At 40.5% G+C, this 21118-nt stretch overlaps 1 protein-coding gene across 1 annotated transcript; it reads right to left on the bottom strand.

Moving 5' to 3' along the window:
- Window positions 1-19676: 19676 nt before the first annotated feature.
- On the bottom strand, window positions 19677-20822 carry Mc2r (melanocortin 2 receptor). The gene has a single exon (XM_052741485.1). The coding sequence runs from the start codon at window positions 20813-20815 to the stop codon at window positions 19922-19924; it is 894 nt and encodes a 297-aa protein (XP_052597445.1). The 5' UTR covers window positions 20816-20822; the 3' UTR covers window positions 19677-19921.
- Window positions 20823-21118: the final 296 nt, after the last annotated feature.

Below are 21118 nucleotides of genomic sequence, written 5' to 3' on the forward strand. Positions count from 1 at the left end.
ATGCTGGCACTCTGTCCAGGATCTTAGCCCAAGGAATTGTGCCATCCATTTAGTCTAAGAGACCAGTCTTTAACAGATCCAAGGTTTTTCAAAACATATATCCAATTTATTCCAAGTCTCAGGCATTTTCTTAACTGGGAGCCTCTATAACCCTAAGCAAGTTACTTGCTTCCAGTATATAATGACAAAGCGTAAATAGTCCTGATGTAAAAGGAAATAACTGGGGCATAGCAAGGAAATATCAGACCAAAGTGAGACTGAAGCCTAAAAGGGAGAACATCAAATCCTATGATGTAGCCTCATATTGGATATCTGGGGCTCTGTGATGGAGTCTCTGGGATCCAAAGGGTTTGGACCACACCACTCAACTCTAGCTGTAGAACTCTTAGTTTCTTTCTTGCAATGGTTCCAATCTATACATATAGTTTTTGTTTTGTTTTGCTTCATTTCATCTTGGTGTATGTCTCTTGGGTTATAATCATTTTATGGTTTAATCTAATATTTTTTGGAGATAGTTATCTGACTGAGTAGCTCAGGCTGTCCTGGAAGTCACTATGTTGCCCAGACTGACTACATACTGGTGGTGGTTTTCCTGCCTCCGCCTCCCAAGTGCTTAGATTGCAGATGTGCGTGACCATGCTCACTTATTGCTTCTTTTTTATTAGATCCCTGTTAAGAAATGCATACAGACATTCTCTCCCACCCAGTCATCTTTTTATGGAAAACTAATCTCAACTTTTATTTCATACTTAATCTAAAAGCCCTATCGTGCTTATAAGCCAACATAGAAATCTCACTGTACCAAAACCCTGTTTAGCTTAAAATGATGGTATTTAGTGTTGGATTCTTACAAGATGTTATATATCATGTACATACTTGAAAAATATATCTGAAAGTGAAGATTTTGGTGGCTGCATGAAGTTTGTTCAGCTCATAGCAACAATGAACATGAGTTGTAAAAAATGAGTTGTCAGGAAGCTAATTTCTGTACTTGTTGTACCACCTCATATCCAGTGGTGAAACCCTGTTGTGCACCCTGTCTAGGCTGGTCCCTTTTCTCTCCTAACAGGGATTTTTCCCCTACAAGTATATTGTTTATTTATTTTATGTGTATAGATGTTTCATCTGCATCTATTCTTGTGTGCCATATGTATGCAGTGCCCTTGGAGGCTAGAGAAAGGGATTCCGTCCCCTGCAGCTGGATTTATAAGTGGGTGGATTTTCATGTGGGTGCTGGGAATCAAACCCTGGTTCTCTAGAAAGGCAGCCAGTGCTCTTAAATGTTGAGCCATCTCTCCAGCCCCAGAGATGTTACGTCTGGACCATCTGGCATAAGAAAAATAAAACAAAAAAATCCTCAGTAGAGGACTGAAATACCAGAGTAAAATATAGAAGGTATAATTGCTACTGTTTCTATAAAGAACATATTACCTAAATTCATCTGAAGTGGCAGCCACAGGATCTCTCTGCAGTCTGCAGGGCTATTTACCCTTTCCTGAATGTCTTCTTAAAGATGAACAAGCAAATGCTACGGTTATAAAAATAAGACCAATGTTCCTTTTCTTCCTATTTAAGAATGCTGGTTTCTTTATCAGAATCTGATAAGATTTAGTCCTTTCCCACCTTTAATGAGTATGAAACTCTAGGCATCACGTGCAAACATTTATCTATATGTATCATAGGGTTGTTAGGAGTTTTAAGACTATATTGTTAACTTATAAACAGGCTGTCCAATGCTTCACAAGGTATACTTTCAAGGTAAATAGTTTCAGTGTATCAACCATATGGTAGGGTTTCTCACGGAATCTATTAGTTACAGTGTGGCAAGGCACTGTAAGTAGGAATGCAGCAGCTTCCACAATCTGTTCCTTGAAAAGGTGCTGTGGATTTTCAGAATGGAGACTGACAGGCAATGACCCTGCTCATGGATTTCAGAGAGCTTCCGTGTTACGGCTCCTTAATGTTATTTAATAATTTCACTAACTGAGTTTCATTCTTGGCTTTGGTCTTTTCAAACTTAATGTACATGTGTGAAAGAGGATTTTGAAGATATATTTAAAATATCCCATGTACTCTAATGCTGGATTAAAATTATACCATTGAATAAAAAATAATTTTGGTTGTTTTGGGGGTGATTCAAGCTTTTGGTGGATTTCTCTTCACAATCTGGCAGACCTGCATGCATCACCAGACACTGCTGCTTACTAGTCCTGGTAATATTTGGTGTGTGACTTACCTTCTCTTAACCTCATTTCCCCCCTGTAAATGGGTAAATACTAATGTACTTGATCTCAATAGAATAATGGGAGCACTTACTTAGCACATTGTTTGGCAGATGGTCCTAATTAACAAATTATTCCTACTGTGATACCTTCAAGTAAATAGGAAGTGTTGATTCACAGATTTGTACAGAAGCATGAGCTATTTTTCCAAGCATATATTAAAGAAATTACTTTTAATGATAAGCAGATACTGGAATCATTACAACAAGTCGCCATTAGCTTTGACTCCTGAGGTTTTTCTAGACTGTGAAATGTTGAGGATACGTGCAATGGTAAAGGAATTCATAGTTCCCTTTCTTTTTGTAAATTGAAAATAATTTTTTTCATACAATATGTTCTGATCACAGTTTCCCCTCCCTCATCTAACTTCATGCCTTCTTTTTCTCTTTCTTTAGAAAATAAATAGGCCAATTAAAAATAAATACAGAGAGAAAGTGGGAAATAGCCTGGAATGCATTGGCACAGGAGACAACTTCCTGAATTGAACAGCAATGGCACAGACACTAGGATTGATGATTAATAAATGGGACCTCATGAAACTGAAAAGCTTCTGTCAGGAGTAGTTGGTTGTTTTTACTCTTTGGCTCTTTGGGGGCCCTGACACCCAGCTCCCAAATAAATCACACAGAGGCTTATTCTTACTTATAAATGTCCAGCCTTAGTTTGACTTCTTTCTTGCCAGCTTTTCTTGACTTAAATTGTTCTGTCTGTCTTTTGCCTCTGGGCTTTTACCTTTCTCTATTTCTGTGTATCTTTTCTTTTCTCTTTATTCTGTGTCTGGTTGTGTGGCTGGGTGGCTGGCCCCTGGCAACCACCTCTCCTTTGCTCCTCGCTCCTCTCTTCCCAGATTTCTCCTCCTATTTATTCTCTTTGCCTGCCGGCTCCGCTTATCCTTTCTCCTGCCTTGCTATTGGCCGTTCAGCTCTTTATCAGATCAATCAGGTGTTTTAGACAGGCAAAGTAACACAGCTTCACAGAGTTAAACAAGTGCAACATAAAAGAATGAAACACATCTTTGTATCATTAAACAAATGTAACACATCTTTAACTAATATTCTATAATAGTAAGGCAAAGAACACTGTTAATAGAACAAAACAGCAGCGTACAGAATGGGAAAAGATCTTTCACCATCTCCATATCTGACAGAAGACTGATTTCCAAAATATATAAAGAATTCAAGAGACCAGGTATCAAAAAAAAATAATTCAATTAAAATATGGGGACTGATATAAACAGAGAATTCTCAACAGAAGTATCTCAAATAGCTGAAAAAACTTTCATAGAATTGTTCAACATCTTTAGCCATCAGGGAAATTTAAATCAAAATGACACTGGGATTCCATCTTACACCTGTCAGAATGGTTAAGATCCAAACCACAAGTGACATCTCATACTGGAGAGGATATGAAGAAGGAGGAACACTCCTCCATTGCTGATGGGAGTGCAAACTTGTACAGCCACTTTGGAAATCAATATTGTGTTTTCTCAGAAAATTGTGAATTGATCTACCACAAGACCCAGCTTATCACTCTTGGGCATATACCAAAAGGATGCTCAATCATACCACAAGGACACTTGCTCAACTATGTTCATAGCAGTTTTATCTGTAATAGCCAGAACCTAGAAACAAACTAGATGCCCCTCAATTGAAGAATGGATAAAGAAAATGTGGTACATTTACACAATGGAGTATTACTCAGCTGCTAAAAAACAATGATATTAGGAAATTTGAAGGCAAATGGATGGAACTAGAAAAAATCATCCTGAGTGAAGTAACCCAGACTCAGAAGGACAAACATGGTATGTACTCACTCATAATTGGATATTAACTGTAAAGTAAAGGATAATCATGCTATAATCCACAGACCCAGAGAAGCCAATTAACAAGGAGGTCCCAAGGAGGAAAACATAGATATTTCTGGGAAGGGGAAATAGAAGAGATTTGGGGATGGACTGGGTATGGGTGGGGATGGGAGCATGAGGGATTGGGTTGGGAGTGTATGGAGGGGGAGAGTACTGAAAGAAATGACTAGAAAGGGGGGGCATTCAGGATCAGATGGAAACCTAGTGCAAGGGGAACTCCCAGGAATCTACAAGGATGACCCCAGCTAAGAGTCCAAGCAATGGTGGCTATGTATCCTGAACTGGCCATCTCTTGTGACAAGGCAAGACTTCTAGTGGAGAGATTGGGACAACAACCCAGCCATACGACCTTTGACCTACAGTCTGTCCTGCCTATGGGACATGCTGGGGTAAGGGTGGCACAGAGATTGTGGGAGTGGCCAACTAATGACTAGTCCAGCCTGAGACCCATGCCATGAGAGTGTGTCTACCCTGACACTGCCTGGAAGGCCAGGACCCAGAGGTTGGATGACCCAGAGACCTAGATAGAACCAAATATGGTAGAAGGGGGAAAATGTCAACATAATGATGCCTGATGATCTTCTGTTATACTCAGTCCCCAGTTGTCATCAGAGAGCCTTCATTCAGTAACTGATGGAAACAGATGTAGAGACCCACAGCCAAATATTAGGCTGAGCTCAGGGAATTCTGCTGAAGAGAGGGAGGAAGGATTGTATGAGCTGGAAGAGTCCAGGACATCACAAGAAAATACAGAAACAACAAACTTGGGCTCAATAGGAACTCACAGAGTCTGAACTGACAACCAGGGAGCCTGTGTGGGACTGACCTAGGCCTTCTACATATATGTGATAGTTGTGTAGCTTGGTCTACTTGTGGGACTCCTAACAGAGGAAGCAGGGGCTGTGCTGTCCCTAATGCTCTGGTTGGCTTTTGGGAACGTTTTTCCTCATACTGGATTGTCCTGCCCAGCCTTCATGCAAGGGGAGGTGCTTAGTCCTGCCTTAACTTGACATGCCATGCTTTGTTGATATCCATGGGAGGCGTGCCCCTTTCTGAACAGAAACAGAGAAGGAGTGGATGGGGGGATGGTAGAAGAAGAGGGAGGGGAAATTGTGATCAGGATGTAAAATAAATAAATAAATTTAATAAAAAAGAACAGAATAAAACAAAGCAAAAAGAGAAACAGAGAACCCCTCCCCCAAAGAAATAGCATAAGCACAAGAAACATACATGTGCAACATAACACAAACAAAACTCATAAAAACACAAAATTGGAACCCATAATGTATAAGCAAAAAAAAAAAAAACAAAAAACAAAAAACAAAAAAACCCAAAAAACCCAAGTAAAGTAAAAATACCCAAACAAAGCATTATAAGAGAAAACATCTTTAAAAATACCATGGAGTTCATTTTGTGTTGGCCATCTATGGCTGGGCATGGGCCTGCCCTTAAGTATGTGTGGTTAATATGCCCAGTGAGACTCCATTAGAGAAAACTAGTCTTTCGTTAGCAAGTGGTTGTCAGTTGGAGATAGCTTCTGGCTTAGAGATGGAGACTCGTGTCCACTTCCCCTCTTAGCTCTGGGACCCCATTTGTCTTGGGCTTGTACAGGCCGTGCACATGCTGCCACGGTCTCTGAGTTCACCTGTACATCCATCCCATTGTGTTCGGAAGGCACTGATCCCTCAGTGTCTTCCATCCCACGGGTCTTTGAAACTTTCCTCCTCCTTTTCGGCATACCCCCCTGAGCCCCGAGGAGAGAGTTTGATGAAAGCATCCCATTTAAGACTGAGTGTTCCAAGATCTCTCATTCTCTGCACATTGCCCAGCTGTGGGTCTCTGTATTAGTTCCCATCTCCTGCAGGAGGAGGCTTCTCTGATGCCAGCTAAGAGAAGCACTGATCTATGGGTCTAGCAGAATGTTGTTAGGAGTCATTTTATTGCTATGGTCCTTTAGCAGAACGACAGTCTATGGTTTTCCCTTATGTCCATGGCTTATCTAGTCTCAGGCTCTTGGCCATTCAAGCAGTATCAGGCATGGATTCCATCTCCTAGAGTGGGCCTTAAATGCAATCAGAGAGAGGTTGGTTATTCCCATAGCATTTATGCCACTATTGCACCAGCATATCATGCAGGCAGGTCAGTGTTGTAGACATCAAGGGTTATGTCTGGGTTGATGGTTGCTGTTCTCCTCTCGTAGCATGCAGACTACCAGTAACCATGAACACTAGTCAGTAGGGATGAAGGCTCTGTTGTATCTAGAAGGCACTGATGAAGGTACCAGAGCAACTTCCCCATGTTCAATGAAAATAGTAGGTGTTGCCTTCAGCAATAGGGCCTTACTGCTGTGGGATGGTCTGTATGTCAAATGTGTTGCTGATTGGTCAATAAATAAAACACTGATTGGCCATTGGCTAGGCAGGAAGTATAGGCGGGACAAGGAGGAGAATAAAGCTGGGAAGTGGAAGGCTGAGTTAGAGAGACACTGACAGCCGCAGCGATGACAAACAGCATGTGAAGATGCCGGTAAGCCACGAGTCACATGGCAAGGTATAGATTTATAGAAATGGATTAATTTAGGCTGTAAGAACAGTTAGCAAGAAGCCTGCCACGGCTATACAGTTTGTAACCAATATAAGTCTCTGTGTTTACTTGGTCGGGTTTGAGCGGCTGTGGGACTGGCAGGTGATAGAGATTTGTCCTGACTGTGGGCCAGGCAGGAAAACTCTAGCTACACCTTACCATCACTACGTGGAGAGAAATCAATACCCTTGGCAATAGCCTGAGTTATTTGGTTTTATTTTCATGGGGCCCTTTGGCCAACAACTTAATTAGATGTAACCCATTCCTGGAACTGGAGGTTTCACTTGATGGCAAGAGAGGTCTAGTTGGGGCTTTGTCTCCCCTATTATTTGGCGATTCTATTTAGATCTCTTTCATATATGTCTATATTTTAAGAAGCTTGTACTGTAGTAGGTTGACATATAACCCCTCAAATGTCCCTTAGTGTTAGCTGTTCCTCCTCATATTTCCCTTTCCCCCTCGTCTCTCCCCTCTCTCTACTTAATCATCCTGTTCTGGTCTCCCCATCCCCTGCATCTACATAACAATGTATTCTATTTCCTCTATCTTAGAAGCTCCTTCCCCCACTCTTACTCTATACCTAACTTCTGAGGTTGTGTAGATACGAGCCTATCAAAGAGGCTTAAAAGCTAACATTCAGATGTAAAACACACCATATTTGTCTTTTTTTTAAAAAAAGAAATTTTTTATTCATTTTACATACCAATCACAGATCCCCCTCTTCCCTCCTCCCACCCCTCCAGCCTAGCCCAACCACTTCCCATTCCCTCCTACAAGAAGGTAAAGCCTCCCATGGGAGTCAACAGAGCCCCCAGTTCATTCATTTAGAGGCAGGTCCAAGCCCCTCCCTCTGCCTCAAGGCTGTGTGAGGTGTCCCACCATAGGTAGTGGGCTCCAAAAAGCCAGCTCATGCACCAGGGATGTATTTTTGATGGTGAGATGTGTTTCTTAGATGAGGCAGAAGGATGGATCCTGTTTAATATCAATCTGTTAGTTTGTATCTTTTTATTGGGGAATTGAGGCCATTGACATTGAAAGTTATCAATGAGCAGTGTTTATTGATTCCTGTTATTTTGTTCTTATGGTGTGTCCTCCTCCATCTTTTGAGTTGGTGATTTGGGGGTTAGTTACTTCTTGATATTACTTGGGTGTGGTTAACCTCTTCAGATTGAAATATCCATCTAGTGTCTTCTGTAGGACTTGATTTGTAGATGGATTTTGCTTAAATATTGTTTTTAATCATGGAATATCTTTCTTCATCTATTGTGATTGCAAGTTTTACCTTTTCATAGTGTCCCAGATCTTCGGACATTTTGTACCTGGGTTTTTTAGATTTAATATTTTTTTTTTGACTGAGGTATCCATTTCTTCTATTCTATCTTCAGAGCCCCAGATTCTCTCTTCAATATTTTGTACCCTGCTGGCAAGACTTACCACTGAGGATTTTTTAACTTCCTACTGGCAATTTTTCATTGCCAGTTTTATCTCAGTTTTGGTTTCCTTACTGATTCTATTTCTACTTTTATGTCTTGAACTGTTTTCATTGTTTCGTGCCACTGTCGATGTTTTCACAGACTTTATTAAGGAATCCATTCATATCCTCTTTCAGGTTCTGTGGTGGTTTGAATGAAAATGACTCCCATGGGCCCATAGGGAGTGGCACTATTAGAAGGTGTGGCCTTGTTGGAGGAAGTGTGTCACTGTGGAGGTGGGCTTTGAGGTCTTATAGATGCTCAAGCCATGCCCAGTGTGACAGTTCACTTCCTGTCACCTGTGGATCCAGATGTAGAACTCTCAACTTCTTCTCCAGCACCATGTCTGCCTGCACACCACCATGAAGATAATGGACTAAACTGTAAGCCAGCTCCAATGAAATGTTTTCCCTTATAAGAGTTGTTATGGTCATGGTGTATTTCTCAGGGTCTACTGTAGTAGGGTTGCTGGGTTCTGGTGGAGACATATCACATTGGATGTTAATGATTGCATTTTTATGTTGTTGTCCAGGGCTGGTACCTCTGGACTTTCAGAAAGTATAAAACATCAGTCCAGTAACTTCTGACATCCAAGGTCTACAATGAAAGGCCGTACATTATTCTGACAGGCCTGCCTTTCTGTGAAATTTGGTCTTTCTCTTTTGCTGCTTTCAAAATCTTTTCACTGTTCTGTACATGTAATGTTTTGAATACTATATGACATGGGAATTTCTTTTCTGTTCCTTTCTATTTTGTGTTCTGTATGCCTCTTGCAATTGGTTGGCATATTTTTCCTTAGATGAGAAAGTTTCTTCTATAATTTTGTTAGAAATATTTTCTATTCCTTTGACCTGGGTTCCTTCTCCTTTCTCTGTACCTATGATTAGTAAGCTTCTTTTTATAGTGTTCTGGTTTCTGCATAGTCTATTTCTGATCTTCTTAGATTTAACACTTCTGTGTTGAAGTCGTCTAATCTATTTCCTTGTATCAAGCTTGATATTCTTTCTTCCACTTGACCCATTTTGTTGATGAAGCTTTCCATTGAGTTTTTTTTTCCAGTTGAATTTTATTTCAAATTTTATTCCATTTTAGGTTTTCTTCAGAAATCCCATCTCTATTACATTCTCTTTTTGCATTTTGAATTGCTTTCTAATTTTATTCAAGATCTAGAATTTATACATACACACTTTGAATTCTTCGATATTTATATCTGATTTTTTGAAATCATTATCTTGTGCTCTAACTAAGTGGCTTTTTCTCAGGGAACATTATTGTCCTGCTTATTCTTGTTGTTTGTGTTTTGATGATAGATCCTAGACATTGGTGTTATTTCTTGGTATGGATATCTGATTCCACCATTGTTGAATGAGTGTTTAGAAGTTTACTGTTACTACAAGTTGTCAGACTGTGGACAAGCTGAATGGCACTTGGGGTGCAGTCTTGGGGCAAGTCTGTGTTGATGTATTGATGGAGTGCCAGAAATAGCATCAGCTCAGCTAGGAACAAGTGTAACTTCTAAGGCCATGGACAAACTTTCTATAGGGCTAGAAGATGCTAGCTGCCAGTCTCCAGAAATCTGTAGAGACTGTGCTGAGTTCTACAGTTGGTCCTTGGGTGGCAAATGTTGAGTCAGAGTGTGAGTAGGCAATGCTCCCTAGAGGTGAGTCCTCAGGTAGAGGTAGTTGGGGACAGTACAGGCTGGGTGTCTTATCTAGTATTGGGGCACAGGATGCCATGCAATACCCTGGTATCCTGGTAAGTAGGGTAGTGGCTAGGTTCAGGGGATCCCTGATTGGGGTTGGGGGTCTCAGGATGCCATGAGGTCTCTGAGAAGCACAGTGAATGGTATGGCTAACTGCTGGGCAAGCAGGTGGATATATGAGTTCTGGGGATTCTTGCCTGTCCTTGGATTCATGAGACGCCATTGTTTCTCTGGGCAGTAAAACAGGTGTTTTTGGTGGGTAGATGGGAGGGCTGACTTTAGGGGCCCCTACCCGGGGTTGAGTTTGTAGGGTACCACTGGTCAGTTATTTATTAAAAAGAAGTCATCTCTGAACACGTGTTCATAATAGTAGCACTAAGTGGACCCAAGTAGTTTATGTGTATATGTAACAATACTAATTAAAGCAACAAGCTCATGAATTTGAGAAGGAGTGCATAGAGGGAGTTGACGGGGCAGGGGTGGGGAGGGGACAGGAAGGAGTGGAAATGGTACAAACATTACACTTATGTATGGAATTCAAAAAATTTTAAATAAAAAGGAAATTGAAATATGAACAGAATAGCTAGAAGCCATGCTTATTTCAAAGAGGGATAAAAGATTTGGTATTGGGGTGTCAAGACTTTATTTTCCCAGTATAGATAGGACTTTTGTGGGGTCTATTAAAATCCACTGTTGGTCATAGAAGAAAGAGCTAACTTGAAGGGCTTTTGGAGAAAAGGTATAATCTCACCAAGGAGGCAGGTTGGGACAAATAAGGCGGATTGCTTGGTTAAATAGAGAGCTTTTATTTAAGAGTGTTGTCAGATATATTGGCAGCACATGCCTCTGAGACCTCTATGTTATCTTGGAATTAGAGGTGATTATGTGTGTGAGGGAGATTGTTTTTGTCCTGTCTAGTGCATGTTCTTTAGTCCAACGCAAAGATCTCTGATCCTTAATCCCTCCTTGAAATAGTCTTGGATTGTAGCTACTTCTTTCATGCTTCAATTTCCTCTTTTAAAAAAATGACTGGCCAATTACATTTCCACTTAGACATCACCACATGCCTTAACTGCTTAGTTGCATGATTAAAGGGTGACCACAGGTATGTACTTTTCCCTGTGGGAGGGGACCTTAATACAAATGGGAGCCTGACTTCAGAGGCTGATGTTTGCAAGAGTGAGGAGACGATTTAGATATGAGATTGCTGGAAGAAGTGAGAAATTTAGCAAGTGAGGAGTTCTATTGATACTGGTTAAAAGGAATGAAAGCATCCTGATTAGAGACTGCTATCAGTACCAGAGTATGGTAGACTAGAAACTGGAGTCCAGACTGGGCAATGTATTCAGAACAGAAAAAGTAACTCTTGTGTCAATAAAGAATATACTTCTGGTCTCTTCCATGTCTAGGGTTATTTGTTACTTATCCATACAGATGAAACTATGGAAGCCTCAGGGCCCCACCAGTCCTTGGCTTAGTTAGGGTTTATATTGCAGTGATAAAGACCATGACCAAAGCCAACTTGGAGAGGAAAAGGTTTATTTCATCTTATATTCTTGGTAACAAATCATCACTGAAAGAAGTCAGGGTAGGAGTACAAGTAGGCCAGAAATCTGGAGGCAAGACCTAAGCAAAGGTCATGGAAAGATGTTGCTTTCCTAGCTTGCTCTCCATGGCCTTCCAAGCCTGCTTTCTTATACAGGCCAGGACCACAAGCCAAATGGGCTGGGCCCTCCCACATCAATCATTAATCAAGAAAATCCCCACAGGCTTGCTTACAGGCCAGTTATGAAAGCATTTTCTCTATCAAGGTTTCCTTTTTTCATGTGTCATGTTGACAAAAACAAACAAACAAACAAACAAACAAACAAACAAAAAACCAAAACAACAACAACAAACCCAACACTGTCCTCAACAGGGAGGTACTTGTTTCCTTGATGGACTCCTCCAAGTCCAGGAACAGTGTTAGGGGCATTGATCTTTCTTTAGGTTTGACCTAAGGATGAGGTCCTTGGGTTGAGATCTCCTTCCATCCTGAGGGAGAAAGGGATATTCCCACTTCCAGTGGGTCTCAACTTTGCAGATTGGACACAGCTCCCAGGGAAAGGCACAGCTTATTGGCTTTGCTTTTCTTAGTTAAAATATCCTGGCTAACCACAGTGGTAATAGGAAGAGTTCTTTGAATAGGAACTGGATATATTGCTGTGGAAACAATGAGGTGGCTACTAGATAAGGCTCTCAGATTTTCTGCCTTGAGCAGAGAATAGGTAATTGCTGTGATCATACACTGAACTATTAATTTATTCCTCCCCCCCCCCCGGTCATCCTTTCTAGCCACTGAGGTCTTTACCTGGTTATTAAAGATCTTAAATCTGTGTTTAATTAGTTGGGGAAAAGAAGTCATGTTCCTGGTTGAGTTTTTAAGCTTTCATCTAATATCTATAGAGACTTGACTAATAGGTTGCACAGCCAGAAGAGCTTGGTATTCCCAACTCTTGGTGTTCAGGTTCATACACTTCTTCAGATTTTAGGTAGCCTACATGGGAAGGCATCAGGGTTATCAGAAGCTCCCCATATTATCTTTCATAGCTTGCTATAGTTCATGTGTTTGATAAAGGACCTATTCACAGAAAGGTGGTCATATAGTCTCAGTGAGTCTTTCATCATTTCCTGCATTTGTGCTCAGATATGCTCAGTAGGGCTCCATTTTATGTGCATCAATGCTGCCTAAGCTGGTTGTAAATGGGTGATAAGCATGAATGTTATCAACCTAGGTACACACTAAAGTGGGGCTCTTCTGCATGCATTTGCAGGTGGCTAGGATGATAGAGATGTCTTACCAGGTTAGGTCCAAAGCCTTTTGAAGTCATTAACAAAGATAGATTCTAGATAAATGACTCTAGCTTGAATTGTACTGGGGACAGGTCAGACACAGGGAAGGGGACAGATACCCAGAAAAAGACCCCATAGCTACCTTGTGAAAGAGAAGGGTATTCTCTGAGGGAGAGAGGCTTTTGTTTCCCGAGTTGCCTTTATGAAGTTCCAGAGTGAGTGAGGTGAAAAGTTTGTCTGGGTAAAGGGGGTAGTTGGAAAGAGATCTGTAGGTAGAAAGGAAGAAGGGGGAGAAGGGGAAGAAAGAGATGGGTGGGAGCAGAGTTACCAGGTGAGGGATGGCTAATGGCAGAGAGAGAGGTTGGTGGTTGGGAATGGGCTGGAGTGTGCACAAAAGAAGAGTCATTAATGATGGCATCTGTGGCTGAGCATGGGGGAGGTGAGCTAGTGTAAGAGAATGTAGATGGTAAACAGGACATCTTTCTCAGAGTTTAGGGTCTGTGACAAGGCTATAAGAGATCCCAGAGTCTGTTTTTACATGATTGTAAAAGTTATCTAACTAGTGGATGCAGTTAAAGCTCAATATGACACAAGGTGAAAGTCTTGCTGACATGATAGTGAGCGTAAGGGCCAAATTTTATTACAAAAATTTTCTTTTTTCTTTTTGAGAGTCTATGGATTAATTTAGACCAAGTTTTGAAAATACACCTCACAGTTCAATTAGAGGGAATAGATACATGGGACCCATTTTGTGGCTCCTACTGGAAGAGCAATGTTCACCAAGAGGGCACTTTTGAGGGTAAAAGACCTCTCTGGCTGTCAGATATGAGACCTGGACCCTCTGCACTGACTCACCTGAGGTCTGTTGGGATCACTCCTGAAAATAGTTATTCTTTCAACTCATGGAGGTAAAAACCAGGCAGTGCCAAACCCATTTGGTTGGTCAGGCAGACATACCTAAAACAGAAAATTTTGCAAACTGAAACTGGCCAGGAATCAGTCATGAGGGACCTGGAGAATTCACCACTTCAAAGAATGCAAAAGCCTGGCTACCTGTAGGTTTATTGGATCAGACTGAGAGGAGGCAGGGGGTATGAACACCATCAGACACAGGCTGTTGCCTTCTACTCTAGAGAGCAGTGGCAAATGCCAGGAAAATGAAAAAAGAGGCGAGTAGGAGAGGGAAGAAAGACCACACAGAACGTGTGTTGATTCTCTCCCAGATAGGCTGCCACTGCCAGTCATGTCACCTGTTAAAAGTTAGGTCCTCCCAGAAGGAAGGCAGAGTAGGTCCTGATGAACTATTGTGGGTGGACTATTCTCCTTTTTATCCTGCTGTTGGGCTCTACCAAAGGCAGCCTGGCCAGGGCCCTTCAGTTGCGTACAGAAAGCAAGGGGCTCCACAGCAGACTGAAAGGCACTCTTTAGCTTGCATTCTGATGGGTGACGTAGCCTGGCATCACAACTCAGGAGACCTTCAGCTCTCTATGGAGAACAGTTGCAGCCAGAGACCTTCAGCTGTTCACAGAGTGATCAGCCAACCACCACAAGCATCAGAAGGAAGAGGGAGCAGAGCCAATGGAAGCAAAGAGAATTACATGAACCATCCAAGTGTCACCATGGGAACAACACCGACTGTCCAAATGCCTGGTGGTAAAAGTGTTTACTAGACTAGAATAGCTATAAATGTGTTTTCATAAAGGGAATACTCTGGAGGAGGGACTCTGTGGGAAGGGTGGGTAAATTCTGAGAGAGAATTATCTCCCTGAATAGAATGGAAGAACTTTGACAGCAGCTAAGGAAAGTTATTTGGTCTTATGTGTTGTGTCAACTGTGTGAGGTTGTATCCAGACAGATGAGCAAGTATCACACTCACTAGCTTGTTAAGTAGCAAAATGCACAGCACTATTTGTCTTCCTTGAGATTGGCCATCAGGATACGGCTCCGTGGGTCATTAGGAGTTAGGTTGTAGATGTTTACAAGTGATGTCACTTGTCACTGGGGGGTAGGTTCCAAGTGGACAGGGTAAGATTGTGAAAGTACAGGAACTTCTTTTATTTTGGGCCCTTTCCTCTACACCAGTGATTCTCAGCCTTCCTAATGCTGCCATCCTTTAATACAGTTCCTCCTGTAGTGGTGATCCCCATCCATAAAGCTATTTTGTTGCTACTTCATAACTGCAATTTTCTACTGTTTTGAACAGTAATGGGGTCACCACCCACAGGCTGAGAATTGCTACTCTACACTAAATACTTAATCACAATGTAAACTCTTATCACAGTATTTTTCCCAGTTTTGTTGACTGTCTGTAAGAGGAAGTTCTTGTTGCTGTCTAGACACAATCAAATTATTTAGTCATCTTAGCCATAAGGATACTTTTTTTTCATGTTGTCCCAACTCTCTTAGGTTAGCTATCACCAAAGAGGCAGGTTTTTATAGGTAAGTAGAAGACAGCATTTGGGAGAGGCTACAACTTAAGTCTTTATCTCTGCTTAAAAAAAAATCCCACACTGCTAAATCCTCTAGAAAATGGAAGGATAAATTAGGGGCAGATAAAAAAGACTCTTGGTAGGCTATATACGAGTGCTTAGAACTCATTACTTCAATATGTGGTACAGCTTCTACCAAAATAAAACTCTCTTAAATAACTAAATTATCCTTTTTCATAACTCATGCCCATTTCCTGACAGAGCACATAAAACCAACTGTTTTTCTAGTTATAACTCTGTCATGGATTTTTCATTTCTGATATATATATAGGCTTAAGTTTTATATATATATATATGCAAAAGTGGCAAGTGTAAACTCCAATATGAAGCTACAAAGTTTCTGTTTCAAGTAGCTATCCCAACTATATAGAAGTTCTCTGAGATGTGTAGATTTTGGGTCTCGTTAATTTTGGTGTGTGATTTTTTTATTTGCAAGTTATTTATAATAAAGTTTATAAAGTTAAAAAAGAAGTAAGTTAGTTGAGTTTATTAATAACTCAAACAAAAGAAATACTATTCTGGAAGGTGTTCTCCATCTTTAAAAAGATCTCCTGCACCCACTTCTCCTTGTTTCAACAGAATTTTGAAGAAAATGGTTAAAATCTGAGCTACTAGAGAGTATGAAGAAAAATGTACTTTCAGGGTGTCAGGGGGAGCAGAATACTTGTAGCCTTACACTACCTGGGCATCCGATCTCAAATACAAGTTCAACTTTCTTCTGTCTCCCTTGACACAATTTCAAATCTTACACTGCACCTAAGGGGAGCTAGCCTGAGGCTGGAGATAAGAATTTTTTTAGACTCTTAAGATTTAGAGACTGCTCTGACTGACTCACTGGTTTCTTGCCTTCCAGTCAAGCATCTACCTCTAACTTCAAGTGACCTGTGCCCCATTCCTGTCCCTCATAGCTGCCACGCTGCTCTGGCTCCACCTATGCCCCAGAGCCTCTCAGTAGTGAAGCTCTTTAGCTTTCACATCATTATTGTGTCATTTAATCCTTGCTGGCAGTCTGATGCCAGAGATCAAGGTGACCTGAGGAGACCTGTGCAGGTGTAGTCCCTACTGGGACTCTTGTCTGTGCCACAAGAGTGTGGCTGTTGGATACAGTAGCTGCCAACCAAATCGATACAGGGATTTGAAGGTACATTCAAACAAGGTGAGATAGATAGTATAGGCTTTGGGAGGTATGCCCAACAAACTATTCAAAGTTTTTGTTTGATACAAACATGTACTTATACTAATAAAAGAAAAAAAATGTTGCTTTTTTTCCCTCATATGGTGGCAAGACAGTTGTTTGCCACTTCTTTAATGGCAAGAGTCAGAGAAGCAGATGTTGGCACCTTCAGAGTGAAGGTCTCCCGTCGATATGGATCACTGCCAAATAGATGAAAATCCTTTTTTTAACTACAGGTTAAGAAGTAGCCATATAAATAGAACAAATAGAATTTCTTCCTTTTCTTTCTAATAAAAAATACATTTGTAGAAAGAGTAGATCTTGCATTTTATTCATTTTTTATCTAAATTTAATTTTTTCTGAGAATTTGATACATGAGTACTGCATTGGCATCATTTCTACCCCCCCTTATTCCCTATAGCTTCTCTCTTGTTATTTCTGCTCCCTCTCAAATTCATGACATTTTCTTCCATAATTATTGCTTTTTCTTCCATATAATTCATTATCTTCCATTTAAAAATATTTACTAAATCATTTTAGTGTAAAATCTTTGAATATATAAAAGTATGATTCAGAATGTCTTGTCAAATGACATATTTTAGCTTTATTTATAATTTCTATAATATCATACTATTTGTAGTTTGTAAAGATTGATCAGTTTTAAAAAAATTGATTAATGTAATATACTCCACTAATAATTTAACAAATGACCTGCTGTTGCTGAAGATACATTAAAAGGTTGATGTTCATTTATGGAAAAAAGCACTGTTAGGAAACTATGTAGGGAAAAAATAGCTTCACTTTGGTAAAACATAACTTTCAAAAAAAATAAGCACCATATTGGAAAATTTTAAAAGTGTATTTCTACTTAAATTTAGGAAAAACATGAAGAATCCTTCAATCTCTATTTCCTTTCACCACTGTATTGTGGACTCCAGCCAGAGAAAAGGACGGGGAAAATAAAGGCTCTACTTGCAAATACTTATCAGTGTTCACCTAGGAATCTCCAAGACAGATCAATGAAACACATGAGCAAGATTTCACGAGACACAAATAGTGAGCCATAGGAAATCTACTCAGTTCCATGAGTAGTCAAAGATGGGCATCAGACACCTGTCAGTTCGCCAAGACTTTGAGGGTATAATGAATTGGTGAAGATACAGTCACAATGGAATTTTTGCACTTCAGTGGTGCAGAATGTGGATTGGCATAACCATTTTGGAAAACGGTTTTCAATTCTCTAGTTAAATTGAAGTGTGTCTATTCAATGAACATAGTCTGAAGAAACTGTTTTGCATGTTCATGTACAGGAATGTTCATAGAGGCATTGCTAGTATAACTAGCAATCTGGGTAAACCTAAATAGCAGACAGTAACAAAAGAACAAGTATTAATTCATACAATGAAATAACACATATCAATGAAAAACAGGCATTCTCACTACTGGTAGGTAATATAAGCCAGATGTAATGTAAGGTAGGTGAGCCCCTGTGAAACTAAATATATCTATATCTATATCATATATATATATATACACACATATATATATATTTATATATAGAGATCCCTTAAAAACTAAAAATACATATACTATATGACCTAACTACATCATTCCTTGGTATTCATCTGAAGTATCCAAGTCAACCTGTCACATACATACTTGCACATCAAGTTTTTATCACTGCATTATTTACAACAGCATTTATTGAACCAACCCAGATGCTCAATGACAGAGGAATGAATAAAGAAAACGTGGCCCAGCACACGATGTCACAGGAGAATGGTCTTGGTTTTCCCATACTCAAAAACATGGTTCTGACTCCGATTCTCTCTTTCATCCCTTATCTCTCTCCCTCCTCCCTCCTTTCCCTCCATGCTTCCTACCCTCTCTCCTTTCTTTTGATATAAAATACATTTTGAGAGGTGTTATTCATATTTTTGGACAGATGCTCCCAGTTTGGCCATGTTTCTTCTAATACAGTACGCGTTATATATTCCTGAATAGGACTCAAACAGGTTAAAATTTGATTTCATCCTTTGAAATGTTTGCTTTTAAAGCTTGAGGAAATTGAAGCAGGAAGAGATTTTAAGAGTAAGTGGGATTCTGGGTAAGCAAAGAAGACTCATAGTGAAGATTCATTTAGTCTTAGAAACTCAAAAGCTGGCTACATAAGTGATGGGCTGTTTAGCTGTGGCAATTAATTAGCATCTTTGTCCTGTAAGAACACTATAGTTTCTATACTGAGTCACTCTCTATTGTGGTTTAAGTAAATGATCCTCATATGTTGAAGATTTGGTCTGTAGTTTGCTGCGACCAGAAAGTGGCCTTTAAAAGTTTAGGTCTAGTGGGAAATGTTAGTTCATTGAGGTTTTACCATTAAGAGGACTATCAGATATCCATCTTTTCTTTCTTTGCCATAGGCTTCTGGCTGCCATGAGTGTTTCGCTACATGCTTCCATTGTGATGTGTGTTTCACCATAGGCCCCACCAACAGTCAGTTTCCGTGAACTGTGGGGACCTGCCCCACCAGGAACTTAGGTCACCTGTGAAGAGGTGGCCTGGAACCAAGGAAAGGTAAGTGCCTTTCCCGTTCCCCAGCCTCCCTCTTACCCGGAGACAATCAGATGATAGGCAGCAAGCCTCTTTTATACCAGAAAACCTCAGAACCCTAGGAGGGGATAAAGGAACCAACCAATCATTTTAAAGGTTACCCTATTTACAAGTTGTTTATGCCCTGACATCATCTCCTGTTTTTAGTATCTTATCTTAGCATAAATAACTTGAGCTAACTTCCTTCCTCACCATTGGTTTCTAATCTCCATATAAACAACCCAAGCTAACTTCCTCTTAGCCATCCTTTGTATCTATTCTCTGTACAAACAGCTTAAACTAACTTCTGGTACCATTTGTATCTACTCTCTGCGTAAATAGTTTAAAGCTTAAGCTCTGTTTATCTGAATTTCTCTTGGCACCCTCTTTGCAGCCCATGTATGCCCCACAGTGAACCAAAACCTCTCAATCTATGAACACAAATAAATCTTTCCTCTTTCAAGGTTGATCAATTGCAGGTACTTGCCACAGAAATAGAAATCTAACCAACACATTTAGTTAGTTAGTTAGTTAGTTAGTTAGTTAGTTAGTTAGTTAGTTAGAAGTTTAAAAAGTGCTTTAATTTCTAGAGAATTGGTTTCCAGGGCCTCCAGCTTGGAAAGGCCTCCAAGGACAGTTTTGCTAGGTACCCACAAAAGAACAAATATCTGCTTAACCCGAAGTCCTCACATTTGTATTGCTATGTGTACATTGTATACTGTCCTTTCTAGCCCATCATTTCATCTCTCTAGATACAATATAAAGTTTGCAGCTGCAGCAAGACTGCTAATTAGAAAGCCAGCTAAGGGAAACACTAATCAGTGGGATCATCCCCTTCTATTAAAGAAAGAAAGGCTGGTCAGAAGCATCAGCACTTGCCAGACTGTCATGCCATTTGGTCCCTTTACAATATTGAAATGAGAGATCAAAAATTCTACTGATACCTGTAGCAGGAGAGCATCTTTTTGAATGCATCCCTGAGCTCTGGGCTCCGGAAGGCATAAATAAAGGGGTCAATGACTGCATTGCACATGATCAACATGCCATTGACCTGGAAGAGAGACATGTAGCAAACACAGTAAGGGTTATTTGGGCAGAAGGTCATTAAGAGGACATGGAGGACAAAGGGGGCCCAACAGAAGATGAAGACTCCTAGAAGGATGGTCAGTGTGATGGCACCTTTCATGTTGGCTCTAGGAAGAGTGGAGATCTTCCTAGCATGGGAGCGGGCAAGTAAGAACATATGAATGTAGAGACACAGGATGAAAACCAGCATCAAAGGGAAGAGGGATGTGAAGGTGATCACTGTGGGGACGTGGTGGGAGAAGATCACCATGGCAATGCCGCTCCCCGTGCAGAATATCCAGATAACTGTTAGGGTGATGATGGTGCGGCGCATGGTCACAATGCTGTGGTATTGCAGGGCGTGGAAGATGGTGATGTAGCGGTCAGCAGCAATCACAGACAGGCTGAAGATAGAGCCCAGCAAAGAGAGGACGAACATGCAGTCGATGATGTCATCTGCTGTACTTTCAAAATTGCCACGAGGCTTGAGATAACCCCGGTTTCTGAACATGATAAGGATATTTTCCAAGATCTTATACAGACTGCCCAGCATGTCAGAAACAGCCAAACTGCAGATGAAAAAGTACATGGGGGACTGGAGATTCTTATTCTTGACCACAGCCAGGAGGACAATCAGGTTCTCCAGAACTCCAATGATGGAGATGGTGAAAAATATCTCTTCTGGCAAAACCACATCAGGGCAATCTGAATTGTTTTTTGCTGTGTCATTGGTATGTTCATATGAATTGATAATGTGCTTCATTTTTCCTGCTTGGGGTTCAGACAGGGATGGTGCTGGACCTGACCAGACAGAAATTTTGATTGGTTCTTCAGAGTATTTTCTTTGGGTGGGAAGATCTGAGGTTAAAGAGAAGACATAAAAAACACACATTTGAGAAAGACTACAGAATAAAAACAAGCTGCATTAGCTTTAGGAAAACTATATTCCTTCCATAAATTATTATACTGTGGTAATTTAAATACAACGTTTTATTAAGCCCTTGTATCAACCAACTTATGAGTAACATCTGCAGTGGAATTTTGAGTCCTAAGATAATGAAAAAGC

The sequence above is a fragment of the Peromyscus californicus genome, unplaced genomic scaffold, assembly GCF_007827085.1.
Source record: "Peromyscus californicus insignis strain IS unplaced genomic scaffold, ASM782708v3 Scaffold_17__1_contigs__length_78620276, whole genome shotgun sequence".
In the NCBI taxonomy this organism is placed as follows: domain Eukaryota; kingdom Metazoa; phylum Chordata; class Mammalia; order Rodentia; family Cricetidae; genus Peromyscus; species Peromyscus californicus.

Coding starts and splice junctions, on each gene's coding strand:
- Mc2r (XM_052741485.1), bottom strand. CDS start 20,815: ATGAAGCACATTATCAATTCATATGAACATACCAATGACACAGCAAAA.